The 19,307-nt window shown below is 35.2% G+C and overlaps 1 protein-coding gene across 2 annotated transcripts in view; it reads right to left on the reverse strand.

Moving 5' to 3' along the window:
• The window catches only part of PTPRK (protein tyrosine phosphatase receptor type K), a 643,642-nt gene that overhangs the window by 244,309 nt on the left and 380,026 nt on the right, over positions 1-19,307 (reverse strand). For both annotated transcript variants that reach the window (XM_055433578.2, XM_055433577.2), the window contains exon 7: positions 5,293-5,586. In XM_055433578.2, coding sequence (XP_055289553.2) covers positions 5,293-5,586 — 294 coding nt within the window. The remainder of the gene's footprint in view (positions 1-5,292; positions 5,587-19,307) is intronic.

Here is a 19,307-nt window from a genome sequence, read left to right on the forward strand (position 1 = left end):
AAAATATTTCCAAGAGTGTATGCTTGAGTGTTAAGCACACTAATCAATTGCGCTTTTAATAAAACTGAAATTGCAAATATTAAGCTATGTTTTCTCAAGGAATAATTCAGCCATGCAGATTCTATTTTATAAAAATGTGCTTCCCTCCCAGATACCATGCTTTCATATATCCATGCTACAGTCTTCTGAAAGGGGGAAAAAAAATGTCCATAGTAGGAGCAAAAGGGGAAAGAATTCAGTTTTTCAAGTACCAGAAAATAGGTATGAGCCCCAGTTGCCCAGTTGGCTGAAGGTTAGACAAATCATTGTTTTTTACTTTGTTTTTCCTAAGTCTTACATTCACCAGCTACAAAATTGGGATAATAATATCCAAGTAATTATAGGCAGCATCAGTCAATACTGAATGACGAAAATCTACACTTTATATTTAAAATATAAAATCTACTCATTAACACACATAAATAAAACCAACTCATTAACTTGCTGTAAAATTATTTATTGATAGATTTCTGCCAAGAAAAAAAATTACTATTGCCAGAAGTAAAATTTAAAAGGCTTAACTATATTAAAATGGCATTTTTAAGACAGTAAATATAAACTAATTACTCTCTGATAGGTATCTAGCAGGCAAGAATTGTTCCTCTGTGATAAACCAAAATAAAAAAATAAGAATTTCTGAGAGGCAGGAAGTCATCATCACCTTATTTGTTACTTATAAAAAATTCATGTGAAATTGATATCAGACAAACATAGAGCTAAAAAAACTTATACTTATCTTCAAGGCTTCTTGGGGATCTAACATGTAGAATGCATTAAAATAGCTATTTCAAAACAAAAATATTCAACCAGATGATACTAATGGTAAAACATTACCCTACAACATGGCATTCTAGCAATATTTCTTAAAATGGAATGGTTTCAGTCAGTCAGTTCAGTCGCTCAGTCGTGTCCGACTCTCCGCGACCCCATGAATCACAGCACGCCAGGCCTCCCTGTCCATCACCAACTCCCGGAGTACACTCAAACTCATGTCCACAGAGTCGGTGATGCCATCCAGCCATCTCATTCTCCGTCGTCCCCTTCTCCTCCCGCCCCCAACCTTTCCCAGCATCAGAGTATTTTCCAGTGAGTCAACTCGTCTCATGAGGTGGCCAAAGTATTGGAGTTTCAGCTTTAGCATCAGTCCCTCCAATGAACATCCAGGATTGATCTCCTTTAGAATGGACTGGTTGGATCTCCTTGCAGTATAAGGGACTCTCAAGAGTCTTCTCCAACACCACAGTTCAAAAGCATCGATTCTTCGGCGATCAGCCTTCTTCACAGTCCAACTCTCACATCCATACATGACCACGGGAAAAACCATTGCCTTGACTAGACGGACCTTGGTCGGCAAAGTAATGTCTCTGCTTTTTAATATACTATCAAGGTTGGTCATAACTTTCCTTCCAAGGAGCAAGCGTCTTTTAATTTCATGGCTGCAATCAGCATCTGCAGTGATTTTGGAGCCCAAAAAAACAAAGTCTGACACTGTTTCCACTGTTTTTCCATCTATTTCCCATGAAGTGATGGGACCAGATGCCATGATCTTTGTTTTCTGAATGTTGAGCTTCAAGCCAACCTTTTCACTCTCCTCTTTCACTTTCATCAAGAGGCTTTTGAGTTCCTCTTCACTTTCTGCCATAAGGGTAGTGTCATCTGCATATCTGAGGTTATTGATATTTCTCCCAGCAATCTTGATTCCAGCTTGTGCTTCTTCCAGCCCAGCGTTCCTCATGATGCACTCTGCATATAAGTTAAATAAGCAAGGTGACAATATACAACCTTGACGCACTCCTTTTCCTATTTGGAACCAGTCTGTTGTTCCATGACCAGTTCTAACTGTTGCTTCCTGACCTGCATACAGGTTTCTCAAGAGGCAGGTCAGGTGGTCTGGGATTCCCATCTCTTTCAGAATGTTCCACAGTTTATTGTGATCCACACAGTCAAAGGCTTTGGCATAGTCAATGAAGCAGAAATAGATGTTTTTCTGAAACTCTCTTGCTTTCTCCATGATCCAGCGGATGTTGGCAATTTGATCTCTGGTGCCTCTGCCTTTTCTAAAACCTGCTTGAACATCTGGGAGTTCACGGTTTACATACTGCTGAAGCCTGGCTTGGAGAATTTTGAGCATGACTTTACTAGCGTGTGAGATGAGTGCAATTGTGCGGTAGTTTGAGCATTCTTTGGCATTGCCTTTCTTTGGGATTGGAATGAAGACTGACCTCTTCCAGTCCTGTGGCCACTGCTGAGTTTTCCAAATCTGCTGGCATATTGAGTGCAGCACTTTCACAGCATCATCTTTCAAGACTTGAAATAGCTCAACTGGAATTCCATCACCACCACTAGCTTTGTTCGTAGTAATGCTTTCTAAGGCCCACTTGACTTCACATTCCAAGATGTCTGGCTCTAGGTCAGTGATCACATTATCGTGACTATCTTGGTCGTGAAGATCTTTTTTGTACAGTTCTCAGAACCAATATTCAGAGTTTATACAATTTAATAGAATTAGATGAGAACTCCAAAAGTTATCTTTGTCATCTCAAAGGGATTATTTTCCCAGATTATGAAGAACTTTTGTACTAACTATCAGAGAATATCATAGTCCGCATAAGTTGTATTCTGTTCTGTTGCTATAAAACACCAGACTGAGTCCAGTGATGATACTCACGCTGGTAGGGTCTGAGGGATCTTAAACTCGGGGAAAGGACTCTTGAAGAGGGGAAGTAGACGGACATCATAATTTTAACCTATACTGACTCTGCATTTAGATATATGATAGTCATCAGTTATACCTAACTTCTGCTTTCAGAGATTATTTAAAAGCTAATAGAACATCTAATTCCATAAGTTTTCCCTCTTTTGCTAATAAGAGAGCACGATTAGTAGACATTCCTAAAAAACAGTAACCATAGTTTCTCTCCAGTCTACAATGTACTTGAAAATCAAGTCTATAAGCACTTTTTACCATAAAACCTACATCAAACACACCTATGAGAACATTAATAAATTAATAAAGATATGTGACAAAGACTCACCACATGTGAAAGATAGTTTCAAAAACAAACTTTTTTATGGTTGAAGTAAAACTGCAAGTGAATGAGCTTGATACCATTTTATGCCACAGAGCCCACAAATTAAATGTTTTTTTCAAATAACATATCAAAAAAAGACCAATATAATTTCAAAATGTCAAGACATTTAAAAATTTGAAAGCAGCTATGGGCATAAGTTATTCTTACTCTATCCCCTCCCACAAAGATAAGGTTATTCTCAAAGTAAAATACCTCAAAGCACTTTACAGTCACAGTTTTACTTATTTCAGCTCAAAAGGCATTCTGAACATAAGCATTCAACAGGGATAAATCAATGCTCCCCAAAATGTTGTTTCCAGCCACTTAATACAGCATAACTAGCCTTAAAACACAATTTCATTTATTTGTAATTTCCATTGGCCTTCAGACCAATGACCAGTTTCAAATAATTTCTAGGTTAAAAAATTACATTATATTAACAATCCATTGTATGGTACTGCTAATTTTTAAGGATCTATTTTGGTAAAAAATAAGGCAGATGAGATATTTAAAAGAAAGAAGTTTGGGCCCAGAAATCAAGAGGAAGTTCACTTGAACAGTAAATTAACATTTATTACTTTAATTTGTATATACCTTGTAAGGATTAAATGTAAAGGGAGAGAAAGGTAATTTTATCAGAAAATATGTGTAGACAATTTCTCCAGTAAAACAGATCCCACCATTTCTCATTTTATGTTACCACTGGATATCAATTTTGGAAGAGTGAGTCACTTCTCAGTTTCCATATAGGTTCCTTTTTAAATTATTTCTCTGACTAGTTGAGGTTGTAGAGTCAACTTGCTTTTCCCCACAGGAAATTCATCTACTACAATAAGAATAATTTGTCACATTACTTAAAATGAAAAGACTTAGCTGTACTGAAAATGTGAAAAGCAAATTGTGTGATTTAGGCTGAGCCTCAGAAACTTACCAAATGTCTTCAGGATTAAGCTATTTTTCCAATCACAAGATAAACATATGACACAATCAGCAAATTAGTAAACTCTATTGTTTAAATCTGAGACTAAAAATTCAGCAGTAAAGCTTCCTATGAGTGAGCATCTTTCAATATTTATGTAGGAAATATATAAATATGAAAACATAAAACTTGAGTCAGAATAAAATATTTTTAGGGATGATAATACATTAGGTAATTGCATGAATTTTACTTTAATGTTAGATCATTACTCTTGGTGGGTAGCCTCAGAATATTGTTAACTGTTAAACAGATGTCAAAGATTATAGGCATTTACATTTTCATAGATGCCTATGTTCTTAGTTTTCAATTTTCAGAACCTAAATCTTTAAATGTTCAAGACATACAGACCTATGAATTAACTCTGCAGGTGTTTCAACATAATGACTGACAGAAAGAAAAATCTCTTTCAGCTAAATTAAAAAATTAAACTATTTTTAACAATTAAACAATAAAATAAATAGTATAATAAAAGTGCACTCAATAAATTAGAAAAACTTTTCAGTGAATTTAATAAATAGCTAATGACTTCTCTGATTATAACAATACATTGCAACAAGGAACAGGATGCATGTTTATACAGTACTTTTTATTTCAATTTTCATTATTTCTTAATGTTTTCTCCATATGCTATTATTTTCACCACTCTGTTTTAGGCATGAGGAAGACAATACAAGCCTTAAAGACCTAAGAAAAACCTCTGTATTTTACAGCTGGGTCTCAAGCTGCTGCGTTAATCCTCAACAGGATTTTCTGAATAGACTTTACTGAGGATTGACTCAGAGTAACTATTCTTATGTGTATTATCAGATATAGTCTCTGCACTGACCATAACAAAATTATCAAGAAAGACAATTTGCACATAGTAGAAAGGTACTCAACACTTGCTTGAACTGTGAAGGTTTTCTCTCTCAATAATATGTTCACTGGCATCAATCAGAGATTTTGGGCTAAATACAAGAAAGCTGAGCAAAATTACCATCCAAGAAAAGACTGTAGATTCATAATAATAATAAAAAAGAAACATTCACACTGCCCTTAAATCAGTGAAATTTATGACATAATTGAGGCTACAATTTACCAAATACTCTGAAAATCTTAGAATAATATGACTAATCATGTACCAAATAATTAGAAATTTTAAAGAATATTATGTCTTATGCTAGATTCCTTCACTGGTCCAAGTAGCCTGCTCTTCAGTCTTACCTGCACATTTGGTTCTGGTGATTAGTGGAGGACCTGGAAGCCCCGTTCCACCTTCACCTGGTCTTGTAAGTAGAACACGGATCTCATATTCGGTATCTGGATCCAAATGCCATAATTTATAAGTTGGCGCATTGACTGCATGGGTTTCTGTCCAGGACCCTGATGTCATTCGGTACTCCACTTCTTTCAGAATAATAGGACCATCGCCAATGATGGAGTTGGCATTTAGTTGAATCAGCAAGTATGTAGGTCCAACGCCTAGTAGCTGGGGAGGAGCAATGGGTCTCGGTGGTTCTAGGAGAGACAAATGTACAATCTCATTAGCTAAAAATCCAAAAGACTATAATGCATAGATATATCTCTTGAAGTCTAAAGGTTTAAGGACTATTCTATTTAGGAGTTCATAATAAATATTTCAAAGAAAACTGGGGATGAGTGGTCTGGAAACTTTATTTTTAAAGAGCAAATACTTTCACAGATGGGATATGACCCTTTCACCACAAGTTGCTGTTTTTTTTTAATTAAAAACATGCCTCTCCAGGAGATAAATTTGTAAAGACACTGTAACCAAGGGAAATAAAAAGAAAATATTTAGAGATAGATAACTACTAAACACAGTACAGTTGATCATTAACATTCTTGAGGAACTAACATCTTGACAAACCTTCAAATTAATGAATACTGCTATAACAAATTATTTTGTTCATAAAATATGGCCAAGTCATGTTTTTGTTCCTGCTGGGTTTTTTTGTTGTTTTTTTTTTTCTTTAACTTCTGCAGACTTCCTGCAGATGAAATGAAAAGAAGGCATAGCAACGTTGAACTCAGGAGCTAATGCGGAGTGATGACTTGTTTCCATATATCTAACATTCAATATAATAAACGGAAATTGACAGAGAGGCAAAATCACAAATCATTACATGTCACTGGCCTTTGGGAGGAGCATGTGATAAGGCGATGCATCAAATATTAAACTCAAATGTCAAAGGTACACTGCAATTTAATCTTGAATATCTTAGAAGGAAATTTTGGGAAACAATATATCAATTTTTGAAATTATGAATATGATAAATAATGAATTAGGGAACTATTTCCCTTTAACAACAATACAGGTGAAGTTTGATACTGAACTTTATGAAAGATCCCATAGCTTTAGCTCTGTCCATATGAACTCTAATTAGTACACTGCGATCAGGTAGAAGCTTCTTTAATTCTCAGAAAGAACACTTCTTGGGGAGCCAAAAGATTTTGAGGGAAAGTGCTAATCTTTGTTTCAAAGATGTCTTCTTTAAAAAGTTAAAGCAAATTATATGAAGAAATGCTATTAAATGCAACCACACAATCCTTCTCTTGGAGTCCACCCCTTCATCTCAAGGAGAAGACAGAAACAAGAAAATACGGCTGATATTTTCTTAAACTGGATTTCCTATTTTAATGGCAATGAATGCTTATAATACAACACTGGAAAAAAAAAAAACTTATACTTCTGGTACAGTTTTCCAGTTGTAGCCCAGAATTTGCCTTTAAACTCCAATGTGTAGTTTCTACCTTATGAACCCTTGTGTTACAAACATCCCTAACATGAAGAATAAAACAAGCTAGACTAAACCTCTATACAGGTTAATTTTCAAGAATCTTCCTCCAAAATTCATATGACAAATATTTATTGAGTAATTACTAACTGCTAAGCTATCCTACACATTGGATATTCATATAACACGGCAAGGGAGATATAATAAATCAGCAAATTCATCATTCTAAATTGAGAGCTATGTACAAAATAGATACTGAGATTAAAAATATCAGATGTTGGAGGGAGAAGTACACTAGTTTTTTTTCTGCCCAAATGACTTGAAGAATATAAAGTCACTCACATCAAGAATCATTACACAACAGCTTTCAAACTAGTTATCAGTAAAATCATATGAACTAGTGCTTCACTACTGCTCCTGTTTAAAGTGAAAATAAAGTTCAGATTAAGATTATTTATATGCTATACAAATTAGTATTGTAGTGTTAATCACTTAGTCCTGTCTGACTTTTTGGAACCCCATGGACTGTAGCCTGCCAGGCTCCTCTGTCCATGGAATTTTCCAGGCAAGAATACTGGAGCAGGTTGCCGTTCTCTTCTCCAGGCAATCTTCCCAACCCAGGAATTGAACCTGGCTCTCCTGCCTTGCAGGCAGATGCTTTACTGTCTGAGCCACCTGGGACCATGAGCTTTATAAACTGCTTACATTTAAAATTATTAAACTGATAAGAACAGATACTACACTTGATCTTAGCCAAAAGGTAGTTCTTAACACCTGATTTATAAATTTTAAGTACAAAATCTCTAATGGTTTGAAAATTCTTTTCAACAACATATATTCAAAATTCGGTATAGGGTGAACTAATATTTACAATTTCACAGCTGAATTCCATTGAGAAGCTACAGAAGAAAAAATCTAAATAATACCAAAATAGTTTAGAATTTTCATGTATCAGCTAAACAAAATAAAGCTGGACAATTCATACCATGAAATTTTAGCAACTAGTCAAACAACTTTTATATTTCAAGTTTACAAAAGTTTTGGTAGATAAAGAGAGAGTTGATATATTTTCTAAATCTTAAACTAAAATGAAACTGAATAGAGAAATGAATGTAATAGAAAAAATGCAAATATCTTCCCAGACTATCTAAATTTTGCACATATTTTAAGCAGCAGTCTATATTTTGCGAATAAATTGAGCTGCCTCCTATCTGTAATGTTTGTTTTCATTCCAGATGGCTCATGTACTGACTAATTTAAGTAGGAAATGATACTAAATTCACAGCTTACTGGGATTCTAACCCAGAGCAGCAATGCCTCACTAATATCACAGCTGAACAATAACCTGCAGAGGTCTGACATTTAACATGATGGAATAATTTGCCAAATGAATCATACATAACAAACATTGGGATTAATCTATAAATTTATGGGTAGGGTGAAACCTGATCTAATAAGTATACATTGAATGTAAAACATCAACCATCACAACCCTGCACATTATTGTCATGGAAAATAAAGGAGAAAACAAAAAAGGAGAACAGAAGAGGAAAGATACAAAACATATTATTAGAAACAAGTGAAAAAGTAAAGCATAATGTTTCTTCTATCATTTCTACCTTTAGAGAAAAGACATGTACAAGAAAATGAAATTTAAAGTCAAGAGATCTAGTTTTTAAAACGCATACATTACTAGCTGAGTAAACCTGCACATGTTATTAGATTTCTTAGCATTATAATTTCCTCATTGGCGCACTAGGAATAATTATAAGAATTTTAAAAGACTTTACATTTCTAAGCCATGTCAACAAGCCCTATATTTGATGCTGTTTTGCTTTGTTTTGTTTCTGCCAAGGAGCATAAAATTTTAAACCCGAAAATTAATATTCAACACTAGTGTTTTGTCTACATGAAGAACTGAGTTTGATGTAATCATGTTCTTGGACCAAAGAGGGCAATAATTCATTCTGATCAGTTTTACATCTCACTTACTATGGTCAAGTCAACAAGAGGGCAGTCCAGTAATCAAAGCACTAGCTCAAATTTGGAACTGTGGCAATATTCAGAGAGGCTTAAAAACATATACATTGATTAACAGCATGATTATAAGTGAAACCTAACATTAATGAGACTAATATACCAATACATATTAAATTTCATGTTGGAGGTAAAAAGTTGCCTCATATTAGCATATGCATTTTGTTTTTAGCCCCTTGAGAACAAGGAGGCTTATTTATAAAATCTCTATTCATTTCAATAAATTATGCATGAATTTTAATCAGTTAGCAAATGAACAAGTAATTGTTCTGCAGAACAATATTAATATTCTTCATAACTTAATACACTATCAGACCCAGAGGTGTGGTGTGAATAAATCCCAATTGTACACTAGGTATCAACTGAAGCGTGCAGTCCCCAAAATACAAGATGAACTTTGCTGATGTTACCAATTAACTTTCAATTAATGACTTATATTCATTATTCTAGAGCTAAACCTATTATAAAATTGCAATTATACACTCAAATTGCTTTATTTGTTTTCTTATTTCAAATAATTTTTAAAAGTGTCTTGGAATCAAAGTAAGTCATTATGAAAGAATATTCTCATTCAATTATTCCTATTACAATGCTGTTTACAAACAGACATGTCACTTATCAACACTGAGTTAATAAAATGCAAAATCAGAAGTTGAAGCTATGAAGCCAGAAAGTCATTCAACAAAGTAAATATCAAAACAAATGACACTTCTACATTTGTCCTTCCAAATAAATACATTAAATACCTCTCAATCCTATATCCTTCCACATTGTTTTGTTTACTTGTCAGAGAAGGCTTGACAAAAAGTATCTTGAGATTAGCCTTCTCATTATAGAAGCAGACAATAAAAATGCCTTTGTCTCCTAAGACTGTTGTAACAAATTACCACAGAAGTATAGGTTTAAAATAACTGAAATTTATTCTCTCATGATTCTGCAGGCCAGGTGTTCCAAATCAGAATCACTGGGTTGGAATCAAGGTGGTACCAGGACATACTTCCTCCAAAGGCTCTAGGGGAGAATCAGTACCTTGCCTTTTCTATTATCTCCTAGCGGCTGGTATCCGCTGGCTTGTGGCCACATTACTCCAGTCTCTATTTCACAGTTCACACTGCCTTTTCCTCTTCTCTCTGTAGCCAAATCCCTCCAATCCTTTACTTATACGGGATTTCCCAGGCAAGAATAATGGATTGGGTGGCCATTCCTTCTCCAGGCAATCTTCCTGACCCAGGAATCGAACCCAGGTCTCGTGCATTGCAGGCAGATTCATTACCGTCTGAGCTTCTAGGAAAGGTATTTGTGATTATATCCACATGCAGGGTCCACATGAATAATACAAAATACTCTCCCCATCTCAAGACTTTTGGCTTAACCACATCCCCAAAGAGAGTTTTTCCAGATAAGGTAACAGTCGTTGTTGTTCAGTCGCTCAGTCGTGTCCGACTCTTTGGACTGCAGCACATCAGGCTTCCCTGTCCTTCACCATCTCCCAGAGTTTGCTCAAAGTAGTCATGGGTTCCAGAGGTTAGGATCTTAGATTTTTGGTACCATTTTTCTGCCTATCACAGACTTGGATTATGAACTTATCCACACTCCTTGGAGACATCACGGCTCTACCTTTATTCTAGTTGGTAGGAAGCTAGGAAAATAATTCTCTGAGGATCTTTCCTAGCTAGGTTCAGAAGAGTCAAAATTATTTTTGAGAGGCAATAATTTATCCATATTGCTTTTTTCTTGCTATTTATTTTTTAAAGGAAATGAAAAAATAGAGGATGAAAATTATTACTGGAAATGGCTACAAGAGTCAATGTTCCTTTTCTATATCTAAATTCCTATAAAAATACAATTAGAATATTTGCCTATTTTATTTGCTATCATGTCTACTTAAATGAACAGATCAATTCAAATCAATATTATTCTATTCCTTTATCATTCCTATTATTAAAATCTTGACCCAGTTATAGTTTAAAAAGAAAATTTACTAGTTCATGCTTTATTTTTTCTAATTTTCTTCCACATCACCTATTAAATGCTCAAGTAAATGGAAAAGAACATTAGCAACAAAAGCAGGAAGAATAACATCAATATACAAAATAACTCAAGCTTTTATTTATCAGCTACCCTATGACAGTTTTAAATGACCTTAAATTATTCCTCAAAGGATAACAATATAATTTAATTGACTGCTTCAAGGAATTTGAAATAATAACACTGATGAACAGAAGATGGGCTTTCCTTCCATAAGAAATGGAAAGCAGGCTACAGATAATAAAAAGCATTATTAGGGGGCATTTGATATCACATAAATGGCAACATAATTTGTCTCATTTTGTCATAAGATATAAAAGCATGAAGTAAACAGTTGGAAGTGTTTTGATGTATAAGATGTAACAAAGTTTATCCTGCAGTCACATTTTATAAACTGTAATGCAAATATATTTATGAGAAGACTAATAGTTCTTTCATGATTTTCATTCTTATCACTGATACCTCAGATTTCCAATCTTAATGAATTCCTTAGGCAGCTGAATAACTCTCCATTCACTCTTTGGACATCTCATGATATTTGCCAATATCAATTATGTAGTCAATAAATTCTATAATAATTTTTAAGATAAATCACCATTTTAATTATGTTGACACATTTGTGCATTGAGAAAGTCAAAAAGTTTTATTTAATATATTAAAATCCTTTTAAATCCAACAATCCAATGATAGACATTTTCTTCAAATTGTATCATTCAGGTGGCTCATAAGCTTGAACTGGTCAAATAAAGTTAATGCTCAGACATCACAAAGTTTGGATGCTGGTAAATCTGAGGTTCCTATGCCAGCATCTAGACAACGTATCAATCAAAATGGGTTATTGCTACCTATTATCATGTCCATGGAAATTACACATATGATAGGAAAAGGAGTATGTCAAGGCTGTATATTGTCACCAGTGCTTATCTAACTTATATGCAAAGTACATCATGAGAAACGCTGGGCTGGAGGAAGCACAAGCTGGAATCAAGATTGCCAGGAAAATATCAATAACCTCAGATATGAAGTTAACACCAACCTTATGGCAAAAAGTGAAGAAAAACTAAAGAGCCTCTTGATGAAAGTGAAAGAGGAGAGTGAAAAAGTTCGCTTAAAGCTCAACATTCAGAAAACTAAGATCATGGCATCTGGTCCCATCACTTCATGGCAAATAGATGGTGAAACAGTGGAAACAATGGCTGACTTTATTTTTCTGGGCTCCAAAATCACTGCAGATGCTGACTGCAGCCATGAAATTAAAAGACTCTTACTCCTTGGAAGGAAAGTTAGAACCAACCTAGACAGCATATTAAAAAGAAGAGACATTACTCCAACAAAGGTCCGTCTAGTCAAGGCTATGGTTTCTCCAATGGTCATGGATGGATGTGAGAGTTGGACTATAAAGAAAGCTGAGCACCAAAGAATTGATGCTTTTGAACAGTGGTGTTGGAGAAGACTCTTGAGAGTCCCTTGGACTTCAAGGAGATCCAACCAGGCTATCCTAAAGGAGATCAGTCCTGGGTGTTCATTGGAAGGACTGATGTTGAAGTTGAAACTCCAATACTTTGGCCACCAGATGCGAAGAGCTGACTCATTTGAAAAGACCTGGATGCTGGGAAGATTGAGGGCAGGAGGAGAAGGGGGCGACAGAGGATGAGATGGTTGGATGGCATCACCAACTCGATGGACATGGGTTTGGGTAGACTCTGGGAATGGTGATGGATAGGGAGGACTGGCGTGCCACGGTTCATGGGGTCGCAAAGAGTCGGACACGACTGAGCAACTGAACTGAACTGAACTGAGGCTATGGAAAGAGTGTGTGCTGTGCCCCACTGCCCACCCTTACAAAATTTCACATACACAAAAATCCTGAGAAGTGTGAAATAAACACCCATGATTTCACAGCTATAAGTAGGCAGAAATATTTTAGAATGAAAAAAAATGCAATTGAACAACAAAGTCCTTTTTTAATGATATACATATATATTTATTTTTACTATGTATTTTTAAATCATCATTACTTATATCTATCTAAACAAGACTTTCTTCATTCTCCCCCAGCGGTTTTTCACTAACAGTAATTGTTCTAATGATTGAGGAGTTTTACTTGCTTCGAGTAGGCTAGAGCCAAGATTACTTGATGATGAAATTCACAGGAGAGTCCCACAAAATGAAAAATCCTCCAGCCCAAAATACTATAGGCTCCCCTAGAGAAACACTACAATGTGAATAATAATTCCCCCTCACAAATCCAGGGGTTATACTTACCTAAAATTACATCATTTATATTTACATTGTTTCATTTCTGGTGGTTCAGATGGTAAAGAAACCACCTGAAATACAAGAGAACCGGGTTCATTCTCTGGGTTGGAAAGATCCTCTGGAGCAGGAAAGCCACTCCAGTATTCTTGCCTGGAGAATACCATGGATAGAGGAGTCTAGTGGTCTACCATCCATGGGGTCATAAAGAGTGGGCCATGACTGAGTGACTAAGCATACACACACTTTACATTTCTCAAGAGTACTGGAGAGTATTTTGAAGAGGGTACAAACACTAAACATGTGATCATTTATTCACACAGGTTTGACCATCGTCAATGAGGCACAGTTAAACAGGCATGTGAGTATGCAACTTACTCATCAACAACTGAATTGACATTTTTGGAAAACCGTATATTAAGAAGTAAAAATGTGTTAACACACTAAAGTACACTTCTGGAAATTTAATGTAAAAAGACAATTAAACCTATATCTAAAGAGCAAAAAATTAAGCAATCAAAATATTCTACAATAGGTAAATGATGACACAAATTATGGTATTTCAGTAGCATTCCATGATACACCGCAAGAACACAAGTTGTGAAGATTATACAACAAATGTCAGGTGACATTTGAATGTTTAGTTTATTAAAGCTTTCATTTTAAAAGGTAAAAACTATCCCTATTAATTAAAGAAAGAGAGAGAAAAGAAAACCACTAACCATTACTACCATAAGGAAATACACCAAAAAGCTAATAACAGTGATTAGGGAACTGTGAGACCACAAGTGGTCTTGCTCTTTCTTTTTTCTCTTTTTTCCAATAAATTTTGTAACATGCTCATCAAACTTTTTCACCGTTACATTCCCAATCTCTGTTGCAGTGCCTAAATTCAATAATTCACTACAGAATGAGTGGTTGACTTAAGAACACCTTGAAAAAAAAGTTATCCATGTCCCTGTAAGAAAATATTATCCACACAAATTCTGTCTATTCCATACCAGAAGATACAGACTGCCACTTTAGTGTCAGAACCATAATTTAGAGTTAGCAAAAGTAAAACTTCATGTGTTTATTTATTAATTTGCTTAATTTATTTTTGGATAATGAAATTAAGTCCTCAAAATGTAAGATTTACCACCTTGAGCTCTGAACCATGTAGCTAGCCAATTGCTCTGACAATGATACATGACACCTGAAAAATGTTACTATTTAATTAAAAGAGTTAGTTGACTGGAACAAAGGAACAATTTCTAGGCAATTGCTTAGTGACCAAGTGGCATCAAATGATTTATCCACCCTGTAAAAAAAAAGGCATAGATGTAAACCTATATAATAATTCATTTTTTGTCTTTTAGTCAAATCAAATCAAGTAAACTTTTAAAAAATGATTTTCCATTAGAAGAAAAAATTCATATGTATATATACAATTTTGAATATAAAATATGACTTTATCAAATATACAGTTGCACTAATAAAACCAGAATTTATACCAAAAACTTGAGTTGCTTGAGCAAAAATTTAATTCAGGGTAGGAAAACATTTTGATACTAAATATGCCACTCCTCACATTAAACAGTTATTTTGTCTTTCAATCCCTATGTGATTTTGCATCCATTTTTTTTAACTGCAAGGTCTGTGGAATTACAGTATTTAATCTCAGTGACATGCCTCTTTCCTGCTGCCTAAAGTGCTGAAATAAGAAGAATCATTGCAGCAACAAAACTGCAAATTTTGCATACTGAATTTCATATCCTGTATATTACCATGGCATTTTACTCATCTAGATTTGAAAACACTGCTACGATAACTTTATTACCTGCTTGACCTAAAAAGGTACAGCGGCAGCACCCTGTTTGAGATCTGCCAGCAGAAACTAAAAACAAAGTTAGGTTCATATTTACGGTATAAGAAAGGGTGAAGGGATTTTTAAAAGTAAAGTTTATTTGCTTTTTAGCCTATGTAACCTAAAACCGTGAAATAACTATAATTTTTATTTTCCTTTGTCTGCAAACTATAATTAATATCTATGCAATGAATTGGTTCAGAATTATGAATTACTGCATTAATTCGACAACTTTACAAAAGATTCCGTCAGTACCACAATCTGTATGGCATGGGAGCAAGCCACATATGTTATGATGGAAATTATAGATCCATTTGATTGAGTCATAAACTAATACAGAATATTTCTCTTATGGCCATTTAATCTCTCATTTCAGCCTGATCAGAGCTCAAACTGTTCACGAGTTCAGGGAAAGAACATCCAACTGATTCCAAGAATAACAATCAGGTCAGTAGTAAACTGGAAGTGTCTTCAACTCTTTGGCTCCCTCAAGTCTAGGGTCATAAACAGGTAATCACATCACCATCAGTCACCTTTACAAGGTAAGACAATAAAAAACTTATGGTAGGAGAAAGGAGGGGAACCGTGTTTAGCAATGATAATATACATAACGTCCCAGTAACACGTTATATATGCCTAGGATTTAAACAGGCCAAAGGATTTGGAGTAACACCATTTATATTCCAAATCTAGAATATTAAATTTTTTTAATCTCATGAATCTAAAGTCCAAATAAAAATTTTAAAACTTATGAAATTAGAATATTCCAATATTTAATTATAACCAAACAACAAATGTAAGGTGGCCAACTTGATCCTTGGATTTAAATATTCTGTTATGTTGACTAACTGTAATATAACACATAATAAGTATATGCTTCTTATGTTCTCATGCACTTTGTGATTATTTCAAGACAATTCAAAATGATGCATGAAGTTTTTATGCATATGTCGCCAGCAACAGATGGCTACTTTTTCTCATGTAATGACTTAGTCAAGTAATGGAATCAGAGATACCATTCAGTCCCTTCACTCAATGACTGAAAATCTGACTTTATTTACCCTTATTAATATTTACCTATTATTTCCACATGACTCTGGAAGGTACAATGTGCCACTTTTTAGCCAGGCATATTCCAGTGGACATGTGATATAGTTACTTTATGAAAAACAACTTGTGATGACATCGTAAAAAAATTAAATAAGACTTCAGTGCTATAGACAGTTTGAGATAATAGGCTTTATGAATTCACTACTAGCTCCAGCATAGTCATAATTTTAGAATGCGTTTCAGTTCAAAAAACATAAACTGTCGGAGACTTTCAAAATTTTCACATCAAAGAAACTGTGTCATTCGTTAGCTAAAAAGACTCAAGTCAATTTTGTAGTGTAAGGATTCCCAGTATATATTCATTTAAAAGGACAAATGATACAAATTAGCAATTATAGAACATTTCTTCAATTTTGAGATTAAACAAAACAGAAAACAATTATGTGTCCTACGGAGGTAGATGTCCTTGATTAAATGAGAAGAAAGCAAAGCTTTAATGTGAAATGGGTTCAACAGATGTGGTCAGTGACTTCAGATGGACTATTCCTGATGTCAACTAGGATAAGGGTCAGATGATTTGAAAAGGGGACCAAAGGACAGATTTCTGAACCTAGACCCTGAACTAAGAAAAGTAGGTTTTATAGGTAACTCAAAATCACTGCAGATGATGACTGTAGCCAGGAAATTAGAAGACGCTTACTCTTTGGAAGGAAAGTTATGACCAACCTAGATAGCATATTAAAAAGCAGAGACATTACTTTGCCAACAAAGGTCCGTCTAGTCAAGGCTATGGTTTTTCCCGTGATAATGTATGGATGTGAGAGTTGGACTGTGAAGAAAGCTGAGCACCGAAGAATTGATGCTTTTGAACTGTGGTGCTGGAAAGGACTCTTGAGAGTCCCTTGGACTGCAAGGAGATCCAACCAGTCCATTCCAGAGGAGATCAATCCTGGGTGTTCACTGGAAGGACTGATGCCAAAGCTAAAACTGCAATACTTTGGCCACCTCATGCAACGAGTTGACTCACTAGAAAAGACTCTGATGCTGGGAGGGATTGGGGGTGGGAGGAGACGGGGACGACAGAGAATGAGATGGCTGGATGGCATCACCGACTCGATGGACATGAGTTTGAGTGAACTCCATGAGCTGGTGATGGACAGGGAGGCCTGGCGTGCTGTGATTCATGGGGTCGCAAAAAGTCGGACACGACTAAGCGACTGAGCTGAACTGAACTGATAGGTAACTCAAGAGTGTACAGGTAATGATGAACAGAAGGGAGTGCCATAAAAACAGAGCCATCAAAGTGATCACCATCCTTATTAACACATGGACTTTTAAATAAATATTTTAATCATCCAGTGCTATTAACATTCCTTACGGGGCCCAATACCCCATCTCCATTAGTCAAAGTGTCATCAAAAATAAAATTACCACACCTACTTTTATAAACAGATGGAAATAGGGGGCAGACAAGAACAATTACAGATCTATGTGATAAAGTAACAAGAAAAGACACTTTAAAAGACTAGTGTGACAGCTCAGCCAGCAGGGACCTTTAATTTCCATTCCATTCAACCACCCCTATCTCCACACCATAATGTAGACATTACATATGTAGACAGTCAGAATATCAAAATGAAGTATATCATCTCAACATAAAGTATTAGAAGGCAGTCCAAGTTGTAAACCATCAGTGCAGAGCTAGAGAAAGTTTCTAGGAGTAAAATAAAGGGTGTCAAGTCCATATGTAATGCAGTAGCGTTGGGCTCTTCTTCCACGGCCACTGCTACTGATGAGAAACCTCTCTTTTCTATTTTGATAAATATCATGCCTTTTACAAACAAGAGCACGAAATGGCTACTGACCCAAACTGTTCATATATTCTTTCTGTGAACTTCAAATTCCCCACCCTTTTGCAACGTTAGCCAGATCAACTGAAAACTTGCTAGGGGGAGGAAAACAACATAAGTAAAATGTGCAAACATTTTCATAGGCATGAAAGAATCTTACAAACAGTACCTCTATCAGTGAAAATATGATTAAAAATTGGGTAAGGAGGCCTACTATTTTCAGTTTATAAAAACAAGGAAAAACTACCACGCTTCTTTGGCATGCATTTTTGTAAAATGTTACACTTATAAAAGTTGATACCACTGAGAGATCTCCCTGTTGCACCCCAAGTATACCATTTCTTATCCCAAAGCTGCAATACACTTATAGTTTTAAATGTATGTCTATGTACATGTTCAAGTTTTAAATTAAGAATCTGACACTGGGCAAAGGTCAAGAAAGATATTCATGAATCACAGAGCTATAGATGTCTTACTCCTTAAGGTATTAAGATACATTTAAAATGTAAAGGAACTAATTTGTGCCCGTATATGTTTATCTTGTTTCAAAAGTCATTTTAATACATAAATGCAAACTATGTTAAATGAATCCTTTATTGATGATAAATGTATCTTCTCTTCTTAATAAAATCAAATGTTAATTAGGTGATGAGAAAGGGGTCAAAGGTAAAGTCTATCTGCTCTAAACCATAGTACCGAACTGGGGGATATTCACATTACAGGCAGATTGGCTAGGAGGAAAGAAAAAAAAAAAACTAGACAGCTTTTGTGATTATCATGGTATTATAGGTAACACACAGGAAAATGAAAAAAGGCATAAAATAATACAGACATTGTAGTGGTTTGAAAACATGGGAATGAATTTTTTGAGAGTGTTCCCATTGAGAGCTTGATTCCATGATCTAGCCTCTTGAATCTCGGAGACCTTAGACCTGCCTAAATATATACAGCACAGAGAAGTGGTGGAATGAGGCTAGGTCACAGAAGACCGTGCACTTCCCCTCTGTTCCGTGGAAACTGGATCATCCGCCCTTGGAGCCCTGAGCCACTAGGGCTCAGTTCATTTAGCAAGTAGAGTTATCCCAGTCCAGGCATCAGACATGTGCATGAAGAAGTTTCCAGATGATTCTCACCTCCAGGAGTTTGAATTAATTTCAGCTAGTCAATTTGAGTGTTTCTGGCTGAGGATACAAAATTCCTGGGACAAGAAAAACCCACCCCTTCTGTGCATTTCTGAATTATTGGTTCCTAGAAGTTGTGAGCATTATAGGTCAGTTGCTTTTTTATGCCTGTAAGTTTAGGAGTATCTCATTTTGCAACAGTTAATAAATGGAAAATTATATCTTATTAACAAGATTGAAGGAAAATCTTCACAAAACCTTGATGAAAGTTGCAAACTTCTGTGCATAAAAATAC

Source organism: Moschus berezovskii, chromosome 10, assembly GCF_049115385.1.
Source record: "Moschus berezovskii isolate FMDL1 chromosome 10, NW_MosBer_1.0, whole genome shotgun sequence".
NCBI lineage: Eukaryota > Metazoa > Chordata > Mammalia > Artiodactyla > Moschidae > Moschus > Moschus berezovskii.